The following is a 22,051-nucleotide window of genomic DNA, read 5'->3' as shown; positions in this document are numbered from 1 at the left end:
ATGTATATGATCATTTTTGCCTTACCATGACAAAAGAGTAGCCAATCCATAGAGAGTCCCACCCATGAGGGCATTGTGGGATCATGATGGTCTGACTGTGAATTGCTATTACCATGGCTGGGGCTTCACACACAGCACACCTGTACACACACACACATATGTGAAGTGGGTATATATAGATATACACACATATATAGATATACACACCTAAAATATAACAGTTTGGATACAAATGCTGCCATACCTGCTAATGAATGGTTTAATGCTTTCACCAGTGATAGGTGCCATGCTCATGGGCATGGGCTCAGGGGAGGTGAGCCAGTAGGAGTAGTCATTACGGGAGGCAAAGTTACACACGTTGTTGATGTTACAGAACAGGAAGGGCATGGGGCTGAACTTCCTTAGACAGCTGCCGGCCGTACCTAAAACACATATCAAGGAGACATGTAACTCATCCTACAAATATTTTACTTACTGCTTCCCCTCCTCTTTTTCTCTACCCCACTTCTTTTCTTTATTCTTTCTTTTCTCTTTCTTTTCTCATATGGTGTTTCTTACCTAAGTCCTGTCCATGAGAGCGTTCGTTGCCTTGTACGTAGAGCAAGGAGTAGCCATCATATATGAGCGAGGTTCCCTCAGGACATTGTGGAATCTCCACTGTTTGGCTGTGACGGGTTACCAGGAACCCGTGATCCATGGAGGAGGGGCCAGGTGGACCCACTTGACCTGGAACACCATCGGGTCCTGGGGGGCCAGAGTGTCCTCTGGGTCCTAAAGACATGGACTAATTAATGGCAACAACAACAACAGCAAATCTTACTCACACCTTTCGTTCCTGCAAGCGTCTCACCCTGTGGCCCAGGCAGGCCAGGCTCTCCTTTGGCTCCAGGCTGACCATGATATCCGGGAAGGCCATCTTCACCTTTTGGCCCTGGAACACCTGTCACACCTGAGATCACAAAAATGATGAATTTATTAGAAAAATGGATGCAAGGATGTGAGCATGAGAAAACTGACATGATAGGGCACATTTGTAAGCAAAAAGTCACCTTGCTGTCCTTTCAGTCCATATGGCCCAGATGGCCCCTGTGGTCCCGGTAAGCCTTGAATGCCAGGGAGCCCAATGTCTCCTTTTATGAAGGTGTGTTGGCCAGGGGGACCAGGGGGGCCTTCAGCGCCTGAAATATACAATATCTTTATAAGACATTTTCCAGTTGTTCCTTTTGATTTGTAGCAGTTTATGGAGAACAAGTTGTAAGATTATCAGAGACATGAGTAAGCACTGACCAAATTTTACTGTAATGATTCTAGCAAGTGAGATAGAGAAGACACTGAAATGTTTTCCCTCCTGTTTTACCTTTTTCTCCTGGGAACCCTCTGTCTCCAAATTCACCTTTGAATCCCAAGTCCCCGACATTACCCTTTGCACCTAGAGTTTGTGTACAAAAACAGTGTGTTTTAATGGTAAATTATCTCAATAAAAACATATCTTTTCTCTCATCACGACACATGTCTTTCACACATGAATGCACACACACACACACACACACACACACACACACACACACACACACACACACACACATACACACACAAACACACCCCTCACCTGGGAAGCCAGGGACACCCTGCAATCCCATCTCTCCCTTCAGTCCGTCGATACCTGGAAGGCCAGGTTGTCCCTATAACACACAAATACACAGTTACACGAGGTGCTGAAGAGGATAAGACTGAACTACAGGCACGTTAATTAGTGTTTCTTTAAAATCTTTTTAAGTCAATTTACAGACAAAAATTTTTTTTGCAGCATTAAAACAGCACTGACATGCATCAGCACTCTTGCATCAGATTATTGTTACATACTATGTACTAGTTCATAACATGTACAGTAAAAAAGCTTAAGTTAATGGAAAACAGCCTCATCACATACAGGAAGTCCAGGAAGTCCAGGGTCACCCTTATGTCCCGTCTCTCCCTGGAAACCAGGGTTACCCTGGTCTCCTTTCTCTCCCTTTAGGCCATCTCTGCCTGGCACACCAGAGGGTCCTGGTGCTCCTGGGGAACCTGTTTGAAGAACACATTATATATATATATATATTTCTATACGAAACTCTCTTCACTAACGGTGGCTCTATACTGGACTACAGTTTGGCGACTGGTCCAAATAATAAATTGCTGGCATGTCATGTATGTGACATACCTCCTTCTCCGGGTTGTCCTGTTTCTCCCCTATCTCCCTTAGGGCCCTCGAGAGAGGCACCTGGGAATCCCCTCTCTCCTGGCTCACCCTGGGGTCCCTCTGAGCCTGCAAGTCCCTTGTCACCTTTGATACCAGGGACACCTGGATGGCCTGGAGTGCCAGGGAAACCGGGACTACCTTTGTCACCTGGAGAGAGAACGATAAGGCCACATGATGAAACTCTGATTGGCTTCAGTGATTGAGGGATTAAATGAATCAATGATGAAGGAACTCTAACCTTTGCTACCAAGCACTCCAGGTGGCCCGGGGAAACCTCGGCCAGGTAAACCTGCAGAGAAGGATAAGACGGATAAAAAATGTTTGGATTGATAGTGAAAGGCTTGCAGATGTTAGGATGAATCAAAACCTGAAAACCCAAAGTAGATACCGCCTTGTCTTTACAATTAGTGGTTGTCTCTACTTGGAAAAGGCATTGCTATCTGAATCTTTAATGGGTGCCTTCCGGTATCTATGTTCCCAAAAAAAATCAGCATCAACATAAATAATGTGGCAGTGGTGGTTTGGGTAAGGGTCCTAAGCCAGAGTGACCCTGTAGAATTTATCAGGCTGACTCAGGCTACTACAGGCTCACTGTATTGTAACAGCAGTGTAGTCACCTCCTAACTTCTTGGACACTCACCTGGGTCTCCTCTCTCCCCAGAAGTTCCAGGGATTCCGTCCACTCCGGGCTCTCCCTTCTCTCCAGTAACACCAGGAGGTCCCTGCAAGCCGCCTTCACCTGGGATGGAACAGGTTAACACACTTTGTTAGTTTTGGTTTTTCTAGCAAGCCTAAATAGGCAGTTGTTTGGGACAGGTATATGAATCCTTTCTTTATCTGTTTGATAAGCAGACCGTTCCCTGAGCTGTCTTTGATCTTTGTGGAAAAACATGGCAGCTAATCTTGAAGGCTCCTTATTTATCCAAGAAATGGGTTTCTGATTAATCTGATTTGAGAAAAAGGCCAAGCAGCTGTATAACGCTATATTATTTTATGCTTACAGTGGAAAAAAAATGTCAAAGTTCGGGCAAGTCAACTATCTGATAAATGATAATGAATAATCCTGTTACTTACCAGGCCGTCCATCACGACCAGGTTCTCCTGCAGACCCTGGCAGCCCAGGGATACCCTTCTCACCTGGTCTACCTGGCTGACCTGTATAACACACACCACGATAACAACTCACATGGAATACAAACATGAATAATTACTTAGTGTTGTAGACAAATAGGATGAATGAGACAACACAGACTGAAATCTGACCTTGATACCCGAGGCTTCCTTTTTCTCCCTTGGACCCTTGTGGTCCTGGCTTGCCAGGCATACCCTCATGACCCCTCTCACCCTTGTCTCCTTGTAAACCTGGGAATCCTGGCTGCCCTGTCAGACCCTGTGAGAGAAGAGGAATTGAGAGGAATGCTAAGTAAAGATAGGTAGGTACAGATGATCATTTAGAGGAACAAGTCAGAAAAGAAGATGTTGAAAGTGCGAAGACAGTAAAACTGACAAAACATGTCCATTAGGACATCTAATCGCCTAGGACTCTGTTAGGCGCCAGTTTACATTCTTTAATCTCGACATTTTAAGTTTATCCATTGTTTTTTTTTCAATAGTGGTTATTTGTGGTTTCACTGTCTGTGTAAATAGTCCACCAAGACACAGAGAGAGGGAGAGAGAGTATGTGGATCGCATCACATTCACACTTTTAACAAACAGTGAGCCAAAATGAAATGAAAACTTTTTGGACTAGAAATACAAAACCCTATGCTGAAAGCATTGACACGTGTAGTAATGCACATTACTAAACATACACTCATACAGCAGAATTTGGTGATCATATGTTTCTCGTTGCAAGCTCCTTGAAAGTTGACTTTTCTTCCAAAGGTACCATGTACACACACTTTTGACTCCAGGTTTTTCCAAGATAGTGTTTTATCCTTTGTACTGATAATTTAACTGTGAGTTGAATGGCCATCCAAGCCTTGCTGGTGCAACCTGTCAATTTTCAGTGCACAATAGAAGTATCTGCCTATGTTCAAAGAATTTGTGTTATAAAACACAACCCATGTTATAACAGTGGGTTACCTTTTCTCCTGGAAGTCCTGGGAGTCCAATACCTGGCTCTCCAGCTGCACCCTTATCTCCCTTTAGTCCATCTGTGCCTCTAAATCCCGGATGTCCCGGTGTACCAATATCTCCTTTAGTACCCTTTGGACCAGATATACCTGCGTGAACACACACAAGCAGACAAAATGGCAAGACATGTACAAGAGTTGCGTTAAACTTGCATTAAACAGCGTTTGTCACAATTTAATGTGAAATGTAATAAAACAGATTTTACACTTCTAAATTTCATGTTTGTAACACACTAAACATGTTTACACACACACACATACACACATACTCTCACACTTGTTGGCATTCCCATGACCCCACATTTTGTGTGCTTCACTTGTGCGTTCTTACCTGGTATACCCATCTCTCCTAGACTGCCTTTCTGTCCAGGTGGTCCCATGCTGCCAGGCTCTCCAGGAGAACCAGGGTCTCCTTTCTCTCCTGAGACAGTGGGATTGAAAATTATCTATTTACCACATGTACTGTAGTCTATGTGGTTTAAAAATCCTAAAAATCTGCAATGCTGTTTAGTTGGTCACCTGGTTTTCCAGGTGATCCAGGATCTCCATCTTTGCCTGGCATTCCAGCGTCTCCAGGAACTCCACGGTAGCCCTTCTGTCCAGTGGCCCCAGGCTCACCTAATAAAAAAAAAGAAATTCGAAACCAAATTGAAATATTTCTAATATCCAAACTCACCAATGGTCCAATTTGTAGCAGATTTTTATGTCACGCATATACTTGTACTGATCCATAGGCCTGTATGTTGTTTTATACCTGTATCTCCACGGTCTCCCTTCTCCCCTTTCATATGTTCCATGTCAACTTCGCTCATGTTCCCAGGAGGTCCCTGAAGTCCTGGCTCTCCTCTTTCTCCTTTAGATCCAGCCTCTCCAGTATCACCTTTTGGTCCAATAAGACCGGGATCACCTGAGAGAGATTGAGGAAAAGAGAAATTCTAACTGATAAATCTAAAAAACCTAAAAATGAACGCTGTATGAGAGAGGCTGAAGAAAGCTAGTACGCAATAAGTATTTTTCACAGTTTGGTCTTACTCACCTCTCAGACCAGGAGATCCAGGTGTACCAGGTGGTCCAGGAAATCCTGGTACTCCCGGTGTCCCTATGACCCCCATTTCGCCTTTGGGACCTGGCAAACAAACACACACTCAGTGAGATTACTGTAAATGAAAAAGAGTAAATTCTCTAAATAATACACCCAATGCAGCCTCCTCAGTATTGCACCACTAAAAGCAAAGACTGAAAATTTCATAATTATTTTCCTCTAAAAGGCAGCCCTGGTTCTTCCTTGTGTCAAATTTAAGGGTAGGTTCAATATTCAACCTTACACATTACTGCCCCTTAGTGGTAAGCCTAATGTACTGAAAAAAAGGCAAAAAAGACTTCACAGTATATTCTCAAACAGTACATTAACTACAACGGCCTAACATCATGTGATTAAACCAGGATCATTTCAACCACATTGTTAAACAGCAACAACAACAATAAAGTCACGTCATACACACCACTGCTGCTGTGAGTTTCTCTTTCTATACACTTTATTAACACTTCCTGCACAGATGTTTCATGGCCTGAAGACCTGAAAGGCATTTAATGTGTAAGATGTACAGGAAGAGTTTCACTGGCAAGATCTTAAAAGTCAAGCAAAGAATGGCAAAGTAGATGCTTCAAATTACCTCAAGAGACAAAGGTTTTCCTGATTAAAATAGAAACCCAGAGCAGAAAATGGTGACGCAGGCATGAATATGTTGTTATAATAAAGAAATTAATCCTGTAGAAATGTACATTATGTTAATTTTACTGGGAACTAGCCATTATCTACACTCACTGGCAACTTTATTAGGTACACCTTGATAGTACGGGGTTGGACGCCCTTATGCCTTCAGAACTACCTTAAATTTTGTGGCATACAACAAGGTGTTGGAAACATTCCTCTGAGACTTTGGTCCATATTGACATGATAGTATCAGGCAGTTGCTGCAGATTTGTCGGCTTCACATCCATGATGTGAATCTCCCGTTCCACCACATCCCAAAGGTGCTCTATTGGATTGAGATCTGGTGACTGTGGAGGCTACTGGAGTTTATTGAACTCATTGTCATGATCAAGAAACCAATTAGAGATGATTTCAGCTGTGTGACATGGTGCATTATCCTGCTGGAAGTAGCCATCAGAAGATGCACTGGTACACTGTGGTCAAAAGGGATGGACATGGTCAGCAACAATACTCAGGAAGGCTGTGACGTTTAAACGATGCTCAGTTGGTACCAACACACCACACCAAAGTGTGCCAAGAAAATATCCCCCACACCATTACACCACCACCACCAGCCTGAACCATTGACAAGGCAGGATGGATCCATGCTTTCATGTTGTTTACGCCAAATTCTGACCACCTGAATTCTACCATCTTAATGTAGCAGCTGGAATTGAGACTCGTCAGACCAGGCAACATTTTTACAATCTTCTATTGTCCAATTTTGTTAAGCCTGTGTGAATTGTCGCCTCAGTTTCCTGTTTTTAGCTGTCAGGAGTGGCACCCGGTGTGGTCTTCTGCTGCTGTAGCCCATCTGCTTCACGTATTGTGTGTTCAGAGATGGTATTCTGCAAACCTTGGTTGTGACGAGTGATTATTTGAGATGAGACCAGCCTGTCTGGCACCAACAACCATGCCACATAAATCCCCTTTCTTCCCCATTCTGATGCTCAGTTTGAACTTCAGCAAATTGTCTTGACCACGTCTACATGCCTAAATGCATTCGGTTGCTACCATGTGATTGGCTGATTAGCTATTTATTTTAGGTGTACTTAATAAAGTGGATGGTGAGTGTATTTGTACAAATAACTAAACAAGAAAAAAATACCCACATGCCCAAAAACAGTGAAAAACAATGCATTGTTGAAAAAGTGTTCAGTTTGAGTTTTTTTGTTAATGTGTTTGCTGTTAGTCTGTCTCACCTGGACTTCCAAACAGACCGTCCCTGCCTGGTAAGCCTTGTGGCCCTGGCAGTCCTTTAGGACCTGGGTCTCCTGGAAACCCAGGGGCTCCCTTCTCTCCTTGAGGCCCAGGCATGTCCAGACCAGGAGGACCTGGGTAGCCCTTTTCTCCCTTAACACCTTCCCTACCTGTTCAACATGCACACATACAAATATGTTTGTTATGATTCGCGCAACATCAATTGACAGTCAGGCGAGGGAATTAAAGAGCATGCATTGCAATCTGACAGCAGACATTTTTTTAAGATATCTTTCATAGTAAGAAAATCACAGACATGGCTGTGATCTATTCAAGTGTCCATGCATCCACAATATCAGGACCCTGAAACTGATTCAGCCATCATTAATCTTATTATTAACACCTGTGCTTTTTCTTCTGTGACATGTCAAAATATCTAAAGGTCTGTATGTTTGGATGCCAAGTTTATGCTCACCGAACGGTCCAGGCTCTCCAGGTGGTCCTTGTGGTCCAGGAGCTCCGGGCGAGCCTTTTCCTGGAGCACCTGGTAAGCCAACCTGTCCAGGAGGTCCTGGGGGTCCCACCTCACCTAATTTTAAAGACCAAAAAAACATAAGATGTGCCTTTTAACTCTGTGGCATGGACTGAATCAAACCAGGCTTCACACCAGAGTTGTTGTAAGTGACTTGCAATACCTTTGACTCCCTGAGGCCCTGGTGGTCCTGTCTGGCCTTCTCGTCCAGCAACACCAGGTAGTCCAATGTTACCCTTCTCTCCGGCAAAGCCAATAATTCCTGGGGGGCCCTGCGAACCTTTTGGGCCTGGGAGACCCCGTCCTGGTTCTCCCTGCAAAGTATAGAAATAAGCACTGATTTGCATCTGAGCTCTGGCAATAGTAGCAAACTGACACTAGTGATTTTATGTGATATTTAAATCATCTGGACATCTAAAAAGTTTATCATGTCCATAACATAGATGATATTATAATTCTGGTTGTTGAATTATGTACTCTAATGTTCCTAAATTAAGTCCTCTCAAATACATATTTGTATTAAGCATCCAAAAAGCAGAAGGCATTCACACCAAAGCTTTAGAAAGTTTCACAGAACACTTATGTCCTTCATCAAAACCAGGATGCTTCAGGTCACTTGTTGAGTTACTTTCACAATGTGGCAGCATGTATCAAAATATCAATCTGTACTTAAATTAGTAAGAAAAATACATTTGCAGCAAAATACACACCTTTTGTCCAGGTGCACCAGGTTGTCCAGTTAAGCCATCCTTTCCTGGTTTTCCTGGCTCTCCTGGTAATCCTTGAGCTCCTGGAATTCCACTGATTCCTAGAAACATGGACAAAACATTTATACTGAGTTCTCTTTTGTTCTGTTCATGTACAAGCACTGTAAGTATAGTTTGTTTACATTTTTCTTAGAAATCTGTAAGTATTCAATGAATGTACGGGTCAGCTTGGAGTAACTTACCTTTCGGACCAGTTGGGCCTGGAAATCCAATTCCAGGAGCTCCGTGTTCACCCTTCAGTCCAGGAAAACCTGGCAACCCTGGGTCACCTGGCAGGCCACTGTCACCTGCAGCCAACAATGTTTTATTTTTACATGGATCAATCATCAACAATCTTCACATGCATTGGAATCTTCACAATATGTTGTTGATTGTAATTGCATGATGATACTCTGCTCCTCCAACCTAATTGTAATGTTATTTCGTTGATCAAACATGAGATTAATTCACGCATTAATCCACAAAGGACAAATTTCAAATCAATAATGTTTGCAGACGAGTTAATTGAAAACATGCTGACTATGCTGTTTCTCACCTTTAACTCCAGGTCTGCCAGGTTCTCCTTGTGTTCCAGGTACTCCCTGAGGTCCTGGGGTGCTCACACCTGTACCTGGCTCACCTTTTATACCTGTTGGACACAAACTATATGTCAATGAATGAATGTACAGTGTGTGTGTGTGTGTGAGTCTCAGATATGCCTAAGTTTGATTCGACTTTTCTTTGACTATATGAGTGCATCTTTATGATATCTCTGATCATGCTCACCAGGTACTCCGGGAGCTCCAGGAAAGCCTTGTCTCCCCGGATTGCCCTTCTCTCCAGACTCTCCTGGTCGACCGAAGCCTGGCACGCCAGGTGGACCCCGCTCTCCCGGAGTCCCAATAAGACCAGGGTCCCCAGCTGGTCCACGCTCACCCTTGATGCCCTCTTTTGCCTGAAAGCAAGATTAGAGAATGGGGATGTCCAATCTATTTTGTTTTTAAGATTGACAATAAATCAGAGAGACTGAATAGAGACTGAGAGGGACAGTAAAGTTGGGTGATCTGTGTCTCAACCCATTACTGCCCACATTGCATACAGCCATTTTTTTAGTTAATATAACCAATACTCATTATAGCAAATGAAAGTAAACATGAACTTGAAAACAAGCGTTTTAAACATTAAGTGGCCTGTTTATTTATTTATTTTACTGTCCTTTCAAAGCTTCTAGGGACAGTCATGAAATGCTGTGATAGATTGCATTGGACAATTTTAGCGCATACTGTCCTAATATCCTGATAGTTTGAGTCATCAAACAAACCACACTTACGGGTTCTCCTTTGGGACCAGGAAAACCTGGGGTGCCATCTCTCCCTGGCAGTCCATCTCTCCCTGGCTGTCCTGGTGAACCAGACTGACCAGGCAGTCCTTTGTCCCCCTTCAGACCAGGAGCAACGAAAACGTCCCCTGGCTCACCAACAGCACCAGGAGCGCCTATCAGTCCGGGAGGGCCCTGAGAACCCTGCACACAGGTAAAAAAAATGTATCATACACTAAAGAAAATTTAAATGACATGTTCTGATATTTTTCAGTTTTCCTTAATGAAATGAGTGATAAACTATGAAAACATTCACAAAACAGCTCAGAATTTTGTCCTAAGCATCTGAGACGTTATTCTACTCACATGTCTTCCAGGTTCTCCTGGAGAACCAGATCTACCCTTGTCTCCCTTGCTGCCAACTGGCCCAGGAGGTCCTGCCAGGTGAAATAGATAATTGTACATTCTTAGCTCATTAAATACTTATGGTAGTGGGTGTCGATACACAGGAAGAAATGGTGGAATAAGAAAATATCCAATTCATTGTGTTTGGAAAATGACAACTAGAGTCGACAAATGGGGTCAGAAGTCTCCAGCAAAACAGCCAACAACATTTTGACAACATAAATTTGATGTCAAACACCTTTTGATTTGAAGGCACCCACTGTTCACTCACCTCGATCTCCTTTAGGACCCTGGGGGCCAGGTAATCCAGGTGGGCCGAAACTTTCACACTGAACACAGGTATCTCCTGTGTCACCTGTAAGGCACAGAAATTTGTTCTCTTGCAGCAGTATTGATGCATGTGGTACATACAGCATTAACTGTAGACATTCTTACCTTTCTGTCCCACTTCCCCTCGTAACCCTGGAGGTCCAGGTGGACCAGGAGCTCCTTTAGCAATGTTACATTCATTAGGGTCAACTGTGAGGCCATGTCATAACACACACACACACACACACACACACACACACACACACACACAAACGAGATTAGAAAATCATTTGTAGATACACACTTTATGTGGGTGTACCATGTTGTCATTTATTTAAATTATTCTAATATTCAAAGATAAGACATACTCGGTTGTCCAGGTGGTCCAGGGGCTCCACTGAGACCTGGTTGTCCTGGAGGTCCAATGAGAGACTCTCCTTCCATACCCCTATCTCCTTTCTCACCCATGTCTCCCTTCTGACCCCTCTCTCCACGAGGCCCTTCAATGTGCCGGCCTATAGTAGAAGGCAAGAAAGCCAGTTGTGCGTTTTTCAGGTTAGTGTGTGGCTGACATACAGTATGCAGCCTCAATGCTGTGTTGTTATATTATGCTGAAATATTGTTTTATTTTACCTGGTGGACCCGCCTCTCCCTGAGGACCAGGAAAACCTGTGGATTAGGAAGAAACCAAAAAGGAAATAAAAACAGGGATATAATGGAAACTGATCCAAGGTTGGTGTTTATGCATGTGTGTGTGTGTGTGTCCGTATTTGGAGGCACACTATAGCCTCGCTTTACCTTTTTCTCCATTTAATCCTGGGAGACCACGAGGACCGGGAGGACCGGGGGCACCATTACCCTGAAATTAGACAATTACAATGAGTAAGGGCACATGTTTTTTAAGATTATGTTTAAGTTTTATTACTTTGATCTACCTAAACTGAGATTAACTCAGAACTCTTTACGTGCCATCTCTACTTCTAATGCTGACTATTACTGCAGTACTGGTGCAAATTATTTGTATTGAAATAACTGCAAAGAAAACAATTACACATGGTAGTATCATATCCTTCTGTGTCTCGCTGTCTCGTGTCTCTATAACTGCCATTATCTCTCAACTTAATGCCCGGCTGAAAAGCAGTGAACACTCATTGCACTCTGGTTAAACTTTTTCAATCTGTTGCACCTCTGACCACACCAAGCTTCACTGATGGATGTGTATGGCTGTGGTCAGAAGTGTGCTCTCTTGTACCTTTAACCAAACTCAACAGTGATGTCACAGTGTACAGACAGACCCTGGAGTACACTTTACATCACTGTAGCAAGGTGAGAAGATACAAGTACTACTAGAGAAACTGCTACAGGTCAACTAAAGAAAATGTGTGTGTTAACTTGCTCTTTAAGTCCCTCATATGGGTCAGGCTCCTTTAATTCTGGATCCTACGTTTCCCATAATGCAACTCACTAGTGTCTTTTGTTAGATCCTCCCTGCCTGGTAAATGCCCACATCTTTAGTACAATAGTTTGTAATGCAGGCATTCTATTAAAACCTTTAGTCTCCAAACTGACATTCCTCAAATCAAGGCCAAAGGCAGGGTTTTAGAAATATTGAGGTCAGAAGTCAAATATCCCCCAGAGAAACTCAATTAATTTCATAACTGTTATGTTATAGTTTCTGTACTTTACAAGTCCCTAGATTAGGGTCTAAGTACTATTACAAAGTCCTTTTCACACTGCCAGGATATGAAAAAACTGAATAATTTTGCTATTTGTTAATTTGATCCATTACATTACTATAATTTCAAATTTAATAATATTTAGCCTTACAGTTTTTCGCTTTGGTACATTTCTCAGAGCAGAATTGAAATTCTCAAAACTACTTGTTCAACCTCTCGTCACAAATTGCAAATGCTTTGACACATTTATGCAAATGATTATCTACAATTGTTGGCTGTTTCCTACATTATCAACTGCTCATGTCATATTGATCACAGCGCATAAGACTGGTTCTCTGTCTTACCCCCCAAAACATCTAGGCCTAAGTTGACTGCATTAGTCATTACATGCAAAATGGTTGAAAACGTTGTCATAATCTGTCATATTTTTTATACATGTCTATTAGAAATGTTTTATTTTTTTATAAATGTGTCCTGAATTGATAAAGATATCTGTTGTGATGTGGATGAGAATCAGTGGCCCAACAGACAGGATGTCAGCCTACATTTCTAATTTTGTAATGTGTTGACTGTAAAACAGTTTTGTTTTTTCTGCATCACAATGACATGCTCTGTTGACAAATTACAGTACAAACTGTAAAAGGGTAAGTGGGAATACTGTCCAATTTCTTGCAATGTATAACTCTGTACTGATGAAACTGATAAATGCCACACAGAAAAAAATGCAGCCCTGTGCATTTTCAATCATTGTCATCCAAACCTTAGCCATAGTTTACATTAGAAAATCCTACACTGTTTTATGACAACATGGCTAAACATTTTGAATATCTTTTTATTTTTAATATAAACAATGACAGAAGGACTCATTCTGATGGCACTGACATGTTCAATAATATAAATATTTACTTTTGAGAGATAGACTAAGGATTTTGGGCAATTTACAGGGTTTTGCAGGTAATCCCCTTTCATGTGTGAGCATGTTAAAGGGACTGATTTAATATGTTGTGACATCTGCTGGTATTTCTCATCCTCTTTGTAGCTGATGGAAAAGAGTGAGTGGGTGAAAGTGAAAGGAAGCAAGGAAAGGAGAAAACGGGAGAGGGAGGAGAGAGATTACTTACAAAACCTGGTGGTCCTCTTTCTCCCTTTGAACCCTGAAACAAGATACCAAATTTAGATCTTAACACCTCCAAGATCATTTAAGTTTTAGATTAAAGCATTGAATATGTGCAGAGTATATAAAAGCTGCACTAGATACCGGAGAACCAGTGAATCCAGGATTTCCAGGAAAGCCTTTTTCTCCCTGTATAAAAGTATAAACGTTCTTTAGCGATACATATTTCATAAAATAAAATAAAACAACAGTTGGGCATAGTACAGCAGGTGAGTAATACTTTAAATTTTCGTTACCTTTGGCCCATCCTCTCCATCTTTGCCAGGTTTACCCTAAAATTACAGAAACAGATAAACACTTTTATTAGTTTTGTTCTCACTTGGATTGATAATATGGAGATATCTACATGCAACTGAATCTGTATCTGCTCAAATGGGTGCACAGAGAAACTTAAGTGAAACAAGTTTAAGGTTTTTTGTCACATTATAAAAAAGCTTGTTTCCATGTTACAGTCAAACTTTTGACAAATCTGCATACAAATCTCACAGTGACAACTAACGCTGAACTTTTTTCTTTATTTGTTATACCATTATACCATCCCATAGAGACACATTTCTGCCACTTACTCTTGGTCCAGGCGGGCCGTGATCACCTTTGACACCATCGTGATGTGGGATGCAAAAGCCCTGCAAAGAAAATCAGGTGTGTCAAAAAAGTATAAAGTTGAAGTAAAAGATAACAGCCTGTGAGCGCAGTAATGACAGACATGCACTTCAGCATTTGAAAGCAAAATACTAACTTTTTCTCCTTTGTCTCCTGGAAGTCCTTTTTCACCCTTTAGTAATAAAAAACACAAACACATTCAGGAAATAATACAAGTCTTAAACAGACATTTAGCAATTGCAATTTATTTATACATAAAAATAGATCAATTTCTGTTCATTTTTTTAAAAACTGAGTGAGTACCGGCGGTCCAGCCACATGCACTGTGGTATGTCCCTCCACTGCCGGTGCTGGAGGTCCAGGAGGGCCGGGTGGGCCACGAAATCCTTGTTCACCCTGCAGGGAGACAGCAGCGATCACAACACCAGCCAAAGCCAAATACATTTTCATCAAAAGAAAAGCAAATTCATTGAGTGAAAATCAAGTATCTCCAAATTTTGTGATTTAGATACTGAAGAGTTAATTGTTCCTTAATGTGTTGAGAGAATTATCTTACCTCTTAAACTAAACAGCTGGCTAACTGGCTCAAATTAATCAAGATTATTGATGAAATCTATATGATCAAAATGTTGCTCATTTAAATAAATGTATGGTTTGAAGTCAGTGTGCAAGCGTTACTCTGTATAGAGAGCCATTTCATTCAAAACTCCACACAAACTGCATACCAATTTGAATATTTTTGGATAATTAGATACAAACTTAAAAGTAAAAGTATGTAAGATTGTGACATTTCCATCAGAGATGGGTTTTATATTTAGAAACTTTAGGAAAATACCCCTTGTTGTTTTTTTGTTCAAATTTTTATTGATCATACATTCTGTAAGGAAGAGGCAGATTGTTTCTGATTTTTCTTCCCCCTGCTTGGCCATTGTTCCATTAGCTCTTTGTTTGTCTTAACTGTGTACTCTAAATCAGGACGGGGCTGTTTAGCGGAGAGCGAAGGCTCTGTTCAGGTCTTCCCCGTGCCCTTATCCTATGAGGATTTTTTATCTTAAATAGGTGGTATTATGCTTATTTTCAGGTTTAAAATCCTATTTAGAGGTTGTGCCAAAACAGGTTTACATGGTTTCATTTTCAAAAAACACCATATTTTTTTTCATACTGCACATTGCTGCAGCTCCTCTTTTCACCCTGTGTTGAAGGCTTCGTTTTAGCTATGGAGTGATACGTCTTGTCTCTAAATAATCTTTGTTAGGAGTTGCACATGCACAGTTCCTAGTTAAGGACTACCAGCCAATCAGAAGCAGAGAAGGGCAGGTCAGAGAAAGGCTGGTAAACAGCTGATTCAGCTGTACTACAAAGAGCTGTTTTCAGGCAGCTCAGAGCAGTGCTTTCTGTGGGAGATGGGAACTCCCTTTGGGCTGGACTTTGGGCTTTTTCACTTTGCAAACCTAGTACATGCACAAAAAAGATATATAACTGAGTAAAGGAGAGGGGAAAAGCCAAAAACCATAATACCACCTCTTTAAATAAAAATCCAAACTTTAAAAAAAAATGAATGAAGCTGTCTTACAGTCCTTAAAATCAAGAAGACCTTGTGACCCCCAGCCAAATTTAATTGGACAATGCACGCTATCCTGGTGCATGCTGTCAACTGGTGCTGTTGATTGGGTTGCACTCTATGTCCACTGGGTGGCAGAGCAGTCTAACTGTGTAGGTGGTGAGCAGTTTGGGTAGGGTTTTGAATGAAACGGCTCTTCATAGCTCTTTTAATTGATGCTGCTTTCCAATAACATTGCATGTACATGTGATGTGCCTACGACTACGGCCCCTCTGATCAATACCTGAAATACCTTCACAATCACTAGAAAATACAGGACATGGCCACAAATTATCAGAGACTGCTGGAATTTCCTTTCACATTTCAATTTTTTAAGATAATGCCATCAAAACTTTACTTGAGATGATATTATTTCTTACCTAAGGAAGAAAACACATATGGTAAGAAAGCTATCACACCATTCTTATTGTTTTATTACTGAACTGTAAAGTGCTCCAACCACCTCTACAGGAAAAGTATCATATAAGAAATTTAAACAATGCCTTTTTTTTAGCAAATATATAAAATAAAACTAAAATTCTTACCTTATCTCCTTTCTCGCCTTCAAAGGCCAACCTGTCACCCTGCAGATAAGTAAAAAAAAATGTCCTATGACATCTCACTTGGGTGATTAAGAGGATGGTGGACTTTATTTTACAATTGTAAAATCTTTATGTATGATTAGTCTTACCTTGTCTCCAGGTGGACCAGGGGGGCCAGGATCACCCTGTCAAACAGTTATTCAATCAGTCAAGCAAACTGACAATACTAGTACTGTATCTAACTGATGAGCATTGAGAAATTATCCATCAGTATTTTTCAGGTTAAAAAATCTACTGAGATGATCAGTTGTGCTCTTTAAACGATAACCATGTGTTTCTGCACAACCAATATTCCTTATCTGTCAAAGTTTGTCTGTGACTCTGTAGGATGATAAACAGTCCCTCACTGTAGGTGTAACTCACTTTGGGTCCTTGATAGCCACGAGGTCCAGGAGGTCCAGTAGGTCCAGAAGGTCCAGCTGATCCCTGGGACAGAAAGACGTGTGTAGGTAGAACTTTACATGAAAATTCAGATTACAGTGTCTCAGTCTCCTTTCACGAACACACACACAGACACAAACGTACAGGTAATCCAGGTGCGCCAGGGAATCCTCTGTCTCCTTTCAGGGGAACAATCCCAATCACACCACCAGGATCGCCCTGTAGGAGACAAAACAAAAAATAAGTGGTGGTGAACACTTGTGTCTCCTCATGCAGGAATCCTTGTATTGTTTTACAAAATGTACATAAAAGATGTTAATGCTTCATAAATTTCAGATGACCTTCAATCCAGGAAGTCCTGGGATGCCCTGAAAAGAGAGGACAGTAGTGACATATCTACAGCATATTCTGGAAGGATGCAATATTACAATTTTGAGATGCTGTCATCATTTTTCTATATCATGTAGAAATCATATGATTCTAATGTTATGGTTGTGATGTTGTAAAAACTTCACAGACTAGTTTTCATAGTGTGGCAACAACTGAAATGTGTGCTGGGCAGTGGAGTGGTGGTTGATTGTCATGTGAGTCACAGTTGCTTACAGGAGGTCCCTGAAGACCAGCAAAACCGGGAGTGCCATCCCTTCCTCTGTCTCCCTGAAACACAAACACAACACAGTCAGAAGGTACAAACGGTGTTAAGGTTTACGTGACAAAATAAAACACCAGGCGTCAGGTGAACAAATACTTCGAAACACAGTAGAACATTTTAGAAGTGGCTTACTTTAGTCCCATTGCATCCTGGGATACCTGGCTGACCTGGTGGGCCGTCATTTCCATTGATGCCCTAAGAGCGAGAGTTCACAAATACACAATGTGAGACAATTTTCAGGTACATCGTGACAAACTGCCCCCAGCTTCTTGGTCATTCTACTCGGTCTTCAGAAATGACCTCCCAACAGACAGCGTCCAAAATTCAAATGCAACCTAAAAAATAATAACATCATCTAACCGTATTTTTTAGGAACTTACTGGTAGTCCCGGGTTTCCTGGAAAACCTGGCAGACCAGGAGGACCCTGCAAGATCACCATATCAGTATTATTGTTTCAAGCCAACATCAAAACTAATACAACAACATAAGCAATAATTTGTGGAATAGAAGTCTGTCTCATTGAATATAATCCTGTATTATGATTTTGGTGGTTAGTAACTTACCCGCACTCCTTTCAGTCCAGGACCCCCAGGTTCACCCAAATCTCCCTGAGAGAAATAAATGACAACATGATCATCAGAACAGAGAAAGATTTATTCTTAGGAGCCATGAAGTCAGCTCATATTTGTAGTGACAAATGACACAAATGGAAATACTGCATAATCACTTAAATTCAATTCAACAATCAATAGTTTGTTTTGTGTTTTAAAAATTTCGTAATGTATATTTGTGTTTGTCCCATGTTTTCATTAACTGTGAGGGCAAAATCAGTTCACAATGTTTTTAGGCCAACCCAAACTTACGATTGTGTGAGCTATCTGACCTCGGTGAAGTGGAAAGTGAATCTCATTTCCTCTTGTATTGTACACATTATGATGATCTAAGAGAATCTTTGCTTCTGAATGTTACACGGCAAATCTCTGAAATATTTTGATATGCTGACGATCAAAAATTTGCATGCTTGTTTAACTGTGATGTATTTAAGTTTGCAAACTTTGTCTCAAAAGCTTGGAAAAGAAGGCAAGCTAGTTTGTTTAACTAGATTTAATTTTGTTCTGTGTAAGGTTATGGGTTTATGTGGGTGGTTATCTGAGTAAATATGAATGCATCTATGTATGAACACATACATGCATGTATCTGAATACATATGTACCATTTATTATTATTCCGCTTCTAATCCTTGTTTCTATTTGGTTAGCACTGTATATGATGTACTCTGGACCTGGCTATCTTGTATATTTATTTTTTCCTGTATATCAGTGTTGGTGTCTTGTAAGCCCATGCGGGCTGGGCGTAATCATACGCATGACACAATAATAAAGCTTCATTCATTCATTCATTCATTCATTCATTCTAATTTAAGGTTATTCATTTTAATTGGTGTGTGAGTTTGTACTGACCTTGGGCCCCATTTGCCCTGGAGGCCCTTCAGGTCCCTGCATACCGGGGAATCCCATATTACCTTGAAGGCCAGGAAATCCACGCTCACCCTGTGAAGCACAGAATGTGAGTTTGATGGTAAAAGGACAAAAATCTTTATATTAACAAAGATTAGAAAGAACAATTTTAACCACAAAATGTTGAAAGAGTTTTCAAAACAGATTTCAAGATATTTTATGATTTAATAAATCTATCTATCTATCTATCTATCTATCTATCTATCTATTTCAGACACTAATCACTAAAGGTGTCATGAAAATAAATATAAGTGGAAAACACAATGTGATCTGTGAGTCCAATTTTTATGAATGTTCTTGTTTGTATATTATATGAAAAGCAAACTTTCATTCTTTCTTTCCTCTGCTTAAGTTTACATACAGTACACGTGGGTCAAGCCAGTGCCAAAACAGCCAAGCATATTTTATTTTATTAAAAACAGTATTGAAAACAATAAAAACAAATATTGGTCTCAACAAATATCATCTGTGTCCTTCCCAGTGACCTAAATCTGCCCAAGAAAGATTCATATATGTTGTTTCCACTATCTACCACTAGATGACAGCATTGCTTATAAAAGAGAGGAGTCATGCTCCTTCTTCACTGCACTCCCAGAGCTGCCAAGCATAAACTGCCGTGCACAGCTCTGCTGTGTAAAACTTGGCAATAAATAAATAAAAATAAATAAGAATAAAACCATATTGAAACTTTTTGGATCAATGTCACACCTGACTACCATTAGTCGGGAGAAACACTGCATTTTGAACTATGGGAAACATCATAGGGTTGCCATGGCAACTCCTGTTGTGTAACGTCAGAAAGTGATGTCATTGGAAATAAAACTTACAGGAGATTTTAGGAAGGCTGTTTGGGGCCTTTCAGCAACTTTCAAAACACAGAGGTACTTTGAAACCACAGTGGATTGGCCGAGCTCCACCGAACACAGTCAGTACATCTGTTGTTGTCGGGAGAGCTGAATGTTTGGCGACTGCTACTGTAAGGAGGAGCCATAAAAGGCCAGACTGTTGCACTTTGAGGTTATAGATAACAGTCTTCAGTCGTCTGATATAACTGAGCCAAAAATACGCATGTATGTTCAAACAGTAGGATTCACAGTAGAAAAAAAATCTACTTTAAAGAATCAGTTCCCAACTTTCCTTGCTTGACAGCATAAAACAAAGCAGCGTCTACTTGTGACCCCTTGTTAAAGGTTGCGTTTTTCTTCTGGTTATGACCAATTTAACCAGACTTCTTAATTTGATTATTGTAGTGCTTGAGAGGACATATCATGATCTCACTCGGAAAAAGGTAAAGATAAGACGAAAGTCTTGTTGCTATCCTATTAATCTTTTGTGACTCCTCACGTTTAGCTCGATAAAACTGGCCCCCAGGTTGGAACAACTGATTTAAATAAAGAATTTGTCAGGTATTTTGGCTGAGAGATCCCTTCTATAATAAAGTGCAGTTTATAAAGTAAGTAAGTATTTATCTTCAGACCAAGGTCACTGAAAACATATGTACTTGTTTTTGATTGAATAAAATATATCAGGCTTTGGCTACAAAGGAAATACTTGTCAGTTGGATGAATTTATTGTTGGTTTTGGTCTTTTATGTGCTGATAGCTCAAAGGCTCACAGCCAGTTCATAGCAAGTGTCCCCACTATTTATACATCTGTATGTGAGCGATTCCCTCCCTCTGATGGTAATAAGGCCTTCAGCCCAGCTGTGTCCTGACATGCTCTAATTCAAACTGATATTTGTTCCCGTCTTGGTCTCTGCTCCGTGACGGAGCCCCATCCACTGCTTTTCCACTGAGGCCTAGCTCCAGTCTGTCCCACTGAGCTGACCCCATTAGTCAGAACATACAGTAGGAAGCACCGTCACGGCTGCTTCAGCCTGCTATGAACTTAAAGAGACTGCACTTTGCATCAACTGCAACTGCAAACTAACATGAAGGCTTGATATCCAATAATAACAAGAAAATGCACAAGGATTGATTGAAAATGACAAATGAAATGAGCACAAATCTCACCTTTGCTCCTTTTACACCACTGCAGTCACATGTTCCACATGATGCCCCACAACCCTGAGGATGAAGAGAAAAATAACAATAAATGATCCATCACTCGGAAGACAAAACATTTAGAACAATCATAGAAAGACAGTGTTTTCCAGCTGGACAGTACAAGAGGCACCGGCTGAGTGTCACTGTATGTCATCCATCAGATGTGTGCTACAAACTTTTCATTCTTCTATAGCACAATAGTATACTGCCTCAGCCAGATGGCTCATAGACATCCCGCTGACACTGCAAATCACCACAGTGAGCAACTTCATGCAAGCCTGCTGATCTTTCCCAGTTGCTATCAAGCTGCACGGAGCTAAAGAGAACGGCAGAGTTGGGGGGAAATTCTCTGTGGTTGTGTCACTACAAATTACCCTGTTCACATAATATAAAACAACTATAGTGTCTGTAATTTTCTTGATGGTGGTGTTGATCAGGTATGTGAACAGGTTACTTTTAAGCCACATGAAGGGTCACTGATTAGGTTTGTAGAACTACATGCAGGCAGAGGGTGTTAAAGCAGCTGTTCTTGCCGCCCCCCCCCAACCTCCCTCCCCGGACTTCCTCTCCTCTGGGTTCTCCAGGAGCTGGAGCCTGGGAACTGGCCTGCACTATCTTGGCTCTCTCCTCCATTGCTCCTCTCCTCCATTTCCCTCCATCATCCAGCTGTTGCTAGACTCACGTGCAGGGCATCCAGCCAGAAGCCTGTCAGAGCTTTGGACAGGCTCTGCAGGCCTGAGCAGAGAGAGCACAGCTTCACTACCCAGAAATATTTGACTGTGTCTCTCGTTCTCACACACACACACAACAAATTAATGGCTCCATCACCATTCATCGTGATCCGTTCTCAACTTTCTAAACCTTACAGTCATCTCTGCATAGGTCATTCTTAATTATACATTTTCTTAATATCCTGTCCAAGTCTTCAACATATTCCCTGTCTTCCTTCTTACACGCAATCCTCTCCAACATACCTGATAAGTGAATCAATGTGTGGCCCTAAAACCATGGGAAACCACAGGGAAACAGGACCTCCAGTCCTGACTGCCCCCACCCTGTCCCAGTTCACTTGTTTTTCTCTATTTGCAGAATATAACACGTGTGGCCTGCAAGATTACCCATTCCCGCTCTCTCAAACACCTCTGACTCACTTCATCTCACCT

General features: G+C 41.3%; 1 protein-coding gene across 1 annotated transcript in view; it reads right to left on the bottom strand.

The window, feature by feature from the left end:
• col4a1 (collagen, type IV, alpha 1) overlaps positions 1-22,051 on the bottom strand; it is a 40,551-nt gene that overhangs the window by 2,503 nt on the left and 15,997 nt on the right. Inside the window, exons 2-50 of the mRNA XM_046053487.1 lie at positions 20,856-20,909; positions 18,787-18,876; positions 17,890-17,934; positions 17,706-17,750; positions 17,458-17,520; positions 17,277-17,330; positions 17,015-17,041; positions 16,818-16,892; positions 16,656-16,718; positions 16,382-16,417; positions 16,236-16,274; positions 14,394-14,486; positions 14,227-14,262; positions 14,054-14,113; positions 13,724-13,759; positions 13,572-13,616; positions 13,435-13,467; positions 11,436-11,496; positions 11,271-11,306; positions 11,006-11,152; positions 10,764-10,847; positions 10,600-10,683; positions 10,290-10,360; positions 9,936-10,127; positions 9,392-9,560; positions 9,162-9,254; positions 8,809-8,913; positions 8,570-8,667; positions 8,023-8,173; positions 7,803-7,916; positions 7,330-7,497; positions 5,411-5,500; positions 5,129-5,281; positions 4,894-4,992; positions 4,706-4,795; positions 4,325-4,464; positions 3,503-3,629; positions 3,314-3,394; positions 2,880-2,978; positions 2,478-2,528; positions 2,201-2,386; positions 1,931-2,064; positions 1,610-1,682; positions 1,358-1,429; positions 1,050-1,178; positions 851-949; positions 559-771; positions 245-422; positions 26-140 (exon numbers count right to left, since the gene is read on the bottom strand). Coding sequence (XP_045909443.1) covers positions 26-140; positions 245-422; positions 559-771; positions 851-949; positions 1,050-1,178; positions 1,358-1,429; positions 1,610-1,682; positions 1,931-2,064; positions 2,201-2,386; positions 2,478-2,528; positions 2,880-2,978; positions 3,314-3,394; positions 3,503-3,629; positions 4,325-4,464; positions 4,706-4,795; positions 4,894-4,992; positions 5,129-5,281; positions 5,411-5,500; positions 7,330-7,497; positions 7,803-7,916; positions 8,023-8,173; positions 8,570-8,667; positions 8,809-8,913; positions 9,162-9,254; positions 9,392-9,560; positions 9,936-10,127; positions 10,290-10,360; positions 10,600-10,683; positions 10,764-10,847; positions 11,006-11,152; positions 11,271-11,306; positions 11,436-11,496; positions 13,435-13,467; positions 13,572-13,616; positions 13,724-13,759; positions 14,054-14,113; positions 14,227-14,262; positions 14,394-14,486; positions 16,236-16,274; positions 16,382-16,417; positions 16,656-16,718; positions 16,818-16,892; positions 17,015-17,041; positions 17,277-17,330; positions 17,458-17,520; positions 17,706-17,750; positions 17,890-17,934; positions 18,787-18,876; positions 20,856-20,909 — 4,596 coding nt within the window. The remainder of the gene's footprint in view (positions 1-25; positions 141-244; positions 423-558; positions 772-850; positions 950-1,049; positions 1,179-1,357; positions 1,430-1,609; positions 1,683-1,930; positions 2,065-2,200; positions 2,387-2,477; positions 2,529-2,879; positions 2,979-3,313; positions 3,395-3,502; positions 3,630-4,324; positions 4,465-4,705; positions 4,796-4,893; positions 4,993-5,128; positions 5,282-5,410; positions 5,501-7,329; positions 7,498-7,802; positions 7,917-8,022; positions 8,174-8,569; positions 8,668-8,808; positions 8,914-9,161; positions 9,255-9,391; positions 9,561-9,935; positions 10,128-10,289; positions 10,361-10,599; positions 10,684-10,763; positions 10,848-11,005; positions 11,153-11,270; positions 11,307-11,435; positions 11,497-13,434; positions 13,468-13,571; positions 13,617-13,723; positions 13,760-14,053; positions 14,114-14,226; positions 14,263-14,393; positions 14,487-16,235; positions 16,275-16,381; positions 16,418-16,655; positions 16,719-16,817; positions 16,893-17,014; positions 17,042-17,276; positions 17,331-17,457; positions 17,521-17,705; positions 17,751-17,889; positions 17,935-18,786; positions 18,877-20,855; positions 20,910-22,051) is intronic.

The sequence above is a fragment of the Micropterus dolomieu genome, linkage group LG07 (genome assembly GCF_021292245.1).
Source record: "Micropterus dolomieu isolate WLL.071019.BEF.003 ecotype Adirondacks linkage group LG07, ASM2129224v1, whole genome shotgun sequence".
Classification (NCBI taxonomy): domain Eukaryota; kingdom Metazoa; phylum Chordata; class Actinopteri; order Centrarchiformes; family Centrarchidae; genus Micropterus; species Micropterus dolomieu.
Note: the sequence above shows the minus strand (reverse complement) of the source record. Positions and strands in the feature narration are given on the sequence as shown.